The 4,765-nt window shown below is 39.7% G+C and overlaps 1 protein-coding gene across 1 annotated transcript; it reads right to left on the reverse strand.

The window, feature by feature from the left end:
• Positions 1 to 3,957: 3,957 nt before the first annotated feature.
• LOC141639909 (uncharacterized) lies at positions 3,958 to 4,470 on the reverse strand. The gene is made up of 2 exons (XM_074448889.1): positions 4,243 to 4,470; positions 3,958 to 4,128 (listed from the first exon to the last, which is right to left on the reverse strand). Exons 1-2 carry the CDS (start codon positions 4,468 to 4,470, stop codon positions 3,958 to 3,960), a joined length of 399 nt encoding a protein of 132 aa, XP_074304990.1.
• Between the last annotated feature and the right edge of the window lie 295 nt (positions 4,471 to 4,765).

The following is a 4,765-nucleotide window of genomic DNA, read 5'->3' on the forward strand; positions in this document are numbered from 1 at the left end:
TTCAAATGCTCCACGTGTGCCTATGCCATTGGTTAGATAAACATATAAATACAATGCAATATTTTTTGGCATTTTTTCTTTCTTTTTTCTTTCTTTTTTCTTTTTTTTTTTTGTTTTTAGGCATTTTTTGAAGCTTTTCTCAATTTACAAGTATATATATATATATATATATATATATATATATATATATATATATATATATATATATATATCTACAATTGTTTACAAAAATTATTTACAAATATTCACAAAGTTGATATTTCTGTTCCCACACATCAAATTTACACCGTCCTCGATGGAGCGAAATGTAGGGAGAAAATGGGAAAAATAAAGACATATTTTTGTATTTTGAAATTTTCCTCGAAATTAAAGAACATGTTTTGTTGTTTTTGATTTTTTTTATTAAAACATTGTTTTGTCCTTTTGGATATACGAATTTCCTTCCCACACTTATTTATATACATTGTTCCAAATTGGAACAAATGTAGGGGGAAATTGAAATGAATGGCATGTTTTTGTAATTTTGTTGTTTTTTAAAATTTTAGGCATTTTGTTTTTTTCGAAAGCAATGAAAGCAAGAAAAAGAAGATGTTTTTTTATTTTCAAATTTTCAATTTCTTTTGTATTTTTACATGATGATGCATGATGAAGAAGGCTAACTACACGACACTAATCTATGCTAAGCTAAACTAAAGTATGCTAAATTTGGATTGGAGGGGGGAATTTGGATTAAGTGGGAGTTTGGATTTTGAAAAGTGGGAGCAAATAACAATGACATCAACTTATTCCTTCAAGAAAACAATGATATATAAGGTAAGACTGAACCAAAACCAAGATATAAACACCAACAAAAGAGGCACAATCCAAAATGAGCTTAAAGGAGCAAACATATGAAGTGAAAAAGGCTCCGATACTACTACCAAACGGCCTATTGTGAGGGGCCGGGATGGTCGGGGTTTGGTGGATACCCGGGTTGGTAGTGGTTTTGGGGTTGACCCGCATTTGCTCAAATTGTGCTAGAAGAGCGGCTCGATTGTTTTGGGTGGTGGTTTGAAGGGCCCTCAATTGGGATTGAGTGTAGAGAGCCATGCGGTTGGTTTGGATGGAGAGGTCTTGAATCTCCCGGATCATGTCATAGTTCTCCACGACCATGTCCCAAGTCTCCTCATATTGGGCTTCGTTGGCCGGGCGATCTCAAGAGCCTCATAATAATACTCAAAGGCTTACCTAGTGTTGTTTTACATCTCATCCCATTGAGTTTGGAAAGGCGGGGTGCCAAAAAAGTTATAGTTAGGTTATTGTGGTTGGTCAAATTGTTCTTGATTTTGTTGTTGTGGAGAGTAGTGTGTGCATGAGGGGAAGGTTGGTGGTGAGGAGATTGATGGCGTTGGATGGGAGGTGTGGGTTGGCGGGGCCCTCGGCGTATTCTAGTCTTGGGAAGTGGAGGCCCCGGTGTTGTCATCGACGGCTTGGTTAATTTGCACCTCTTCCTCCTCTCCCTCACCATCCTCCGGGTCGGAACACTCACTATGTCCATAGTCTCATCCCCCACCCACATTGGTATAAGTTTTCGTGTTCCAATGGCCATCTTCCTTCACAAACTCCTCGGTCCTCCTAGGCATCCCGTAGTTAACGTGGTGGAAAAGGGTCGCCCAAGCGGAATTGGGTAACGTAGTTGGATGGCTCGGGTCGGGGTAATCTCATATAAAGCAATGCGGTCATCAATTAAGAGCCATCTCAAGTAAGCGTTGTCCAACCATTTATCTTGGGGACACGGGGTGAAGTATGAGGTATTATACCCCAGACATCATGCAAGTATTGAAATAACACCCCAACAAGCGATCTTACGGGGGGATTTGGTAGCAATGCCATGGAAAAATCTTGCCACGACCTCCGGGAGTTTTAAGGTGCTTGGGTGGTTGGTGACCGCGTCTTTAATCAAGTAAACGGCTAAGGCACTACACACATGGTGAGTTTCACGAGTCGAAAAAATAGAGTTTGCAAGAATTCGGTCAAAGTATCATGGAATGGGGTTCCTTATAGATTTATTCTTTTCTTTACCCTCAATAAAGGTTCTTCGTCAGGAAATGAGTCTCCAAAACCGGGCACGAATTTGTTGACACTCTCTATTTTGGCCCAGACAGTACCCACCATGTGGGTTATAAGGCAACCCGAGATGTTCACTGAAATGTTCAAGTGTGAACTGGTGTGAATTTCCACATAATTGAAATTTAACAATTGGAGGGTCCGATTTGAGATTCAATTTAAAAGTGGTGAAAAAGTCACTAGTTAAGGCCGGGTAGGTATCAATCGCAGCATCAAAAAGAACGAAATTTCGATTCTTCGACACAACTCGGCTACATCATCTCTAATGCCAAGCCGTGTCAAGGTGGGCTTACAAGCCCATAGAGTAGGCTCGTAGGTCTTATCCAAAAACAACATAAAATGATTAAGGAACTCTCTACTTCTAAAGGCAACTCCTATTGAAGTATGCACAAAAGGAAGAGTTGGATTGGAGTGACTTACCATTGCGGTGGATGTATTGGCGGTGTTTCGGGTCGATCTTGGTCTCTTGGAAGCCATTGTTGTCTTTTCCTTACTTGCCCCAATTTATGTTGATGAAACCTTTTAGTATCTTGAGAGAAAACCCAATTTTGAATAAAGTGCCCTACAACAACTTATTTGTACCCTTGAAGTAGTGGTGAAACATTTGGTATGTTGAAACCAAAATTAAACACCAAGATCTTGGAGGAAATGAAGAGTAGATGAGTAAAATGCTTTTATCTTTGTGATTTGATGAAGGAATAGTGGTGTTTAAGGAGATGAAAGGAAGGTTTTGGGGGGAGTTTTAATGGTGTTTTGGTATTTGGAGAGGATGGGTTGATGAGAGAGGGAGTGTTTATGTGAAATGAGTGGAGGAAAATGAGTTGGTGGGTAATAAGGTGGAAATTTCGGGTAGATAAAAGGCAAAGGGTAAAATTTTCGCCAGTGGTGAAATTATACTAGCGAGAAATGTGCGGTTTTGTGATTTTTGGGACGGGCGAAATTTTGCCCGGCAGGTGAAATTTAACCAGATGGGAATTTTCTTCAAAAATTTGTCTTATATGGTCTGGTGAAAATTTAAACCCGGCGGGTGAAATTTCACCAAACGCCATTTTTTTTTTCATTTTGCATGCTTGTATCTGGTGAAAATTTTTATCCATCTGGTGAACTTTCACGAGACATCCATTATGCCTTCTTTTTGTGCCCAATCGCCTTCATTTGAAGAGGGCAAGATTTTATTATTCAACAAGCAACTCCACCTCTTACTCGGAACTCATTTTAACGCAGTCACAAAACGCTTATCCTTTCATGAAAGTGTCACCTAATTGTTAAGCTTCTCTCTCCCCGAATTGAATCAAGTAGCATCCTTCCAATACTTGTGTCACATCCACATTTACATTGTTCCCAAATATCACCCGGCTTCAACTTTAACTCACCACCTATTCACAAGTCACAAAAATTACACCCACATAAAATCCAAAGTAGGCAATCCATCTAACAACTATGCTAACTAGCAACAATATGTAAATGACGGAATTGAAATTACGGTATGTTTTAAGACAAGGAAAGAAATATTTATAAGTTGGTGGTTGTTGAGGGACTCCACCAAACCTAAGCTTGCTTAAAATGAGAGCTATTCATCCCCCAAGGGAGGGGCTTCTAAAAGTTTCATTTCACCTTGAATGTCAATTTGTTGACCCTCATAGAAGTACTTCACTCGTTGTCCATTGACTTTGAAACATTCACCTTTCTTGTTCTTTAACTCGAATGAACCATATAGGTAAACGGTTACCACTTCAAAAGGTCCCGACCACCTAGACTTCAATTTTCGGGGAACAAACGGAACCTTGACTTGAAAAGGAGGAATTTTTCCCCCACACTTATCTCTTTCCTCATGATTTTGGAATCTTGCCATTACTTGGTTCTCTCCTTGTAAAGCTTGACATTTCCATATGCATCCATTCTAAGCTCATCGAGCTCATTTAGTTGAAGAAAGCGCTTGTTACCCGCAATGTCCAAATCATAATTGAGCTCCTTCAAAGCCCATCTAGCACAGTGCTCCAATTCAAGAAGAAGATGGCACGACTTACCAAAAACCAACCGATAGGGAGTGATGCCTATCGAAGTTTTGTAAGCGGTTCTCAATTCCCAAAGTACATCGTTAAGTTTAGCACTCCAATCCCTTCGTTATTTGTTCACCACATGCTCAAGAATGGCCTTAATTTTGCAGTTCGACACTTCCACTTGCCCATTTGTTTGGGGGTGGCAGGCAAGAGCGACCTTGTGTCGAACACCATACTTCTTAAGCAAGGCATAGATGGTGCGGTTGATGAAATGTGAGCCACCATCACTTATTATGGCCCTCGGTACTCCAAAGCGTGGAAAAGATATAATCCTTGAAAAGTTTGGTAACGACTCTTGAGTCATTGGTTGGTGCGGCAATAACTTCATTCGATTTGGACAGATAATCCACCGCAACCAATATGTATTGATTGCCAAAGGAAGATGGATGTGGACCCATAAAATCAACTGTAACACCCCCTTCTTACCCAGCCAAGGTAATTAGGAGATGTTACACTCTCGGTTTCTCGAGGCCATCAATCGGAGATACAATCAAGAAACATTTATTATAAATAACAAGTTTAGTGAATACAAACCATAAGCTAATAATAAATGTAAACTATACAAATTACAAGTCGACTACCATCTATGTCATCTATGC

The sequence above is a fragment of the Silene latifolia genome, unplaced genomic scaffold (assembly GCF_048544455.1).
Source record: "Silene latifolia isolate original U9 population unplaced genomic scaffold, ASM4854445v1 scaffold_596, whole genome shotgun sequence".
In the NCBI taxonomy this organism is placed as follows: Eukaryota; Viridiplantae; Streptophyta; class Magnoliopsida; order Caryophyllales; family Caryophyllaceae; genus Silene; species Silene latifolia.

What these genes read in the sequence shown, in the direction of transcription:
- LOC141639909 (XM_074448889.1), bottom strand. Translation starts at nt 4,470, where the DNA reads ATGACTCAAGAGTCGTTACCAAACTTTTCAAGGATTATATCTTTTCCA. An exon ending in AGGCCATTCTTGAGCATGTG is followed by an intron (nt 4,129 to 4,242) that starts GTGAACAAATAA and finishes GTTTTTGGTAAG; the next exon opens with TCGTGCCATCTTCTTCTTGA.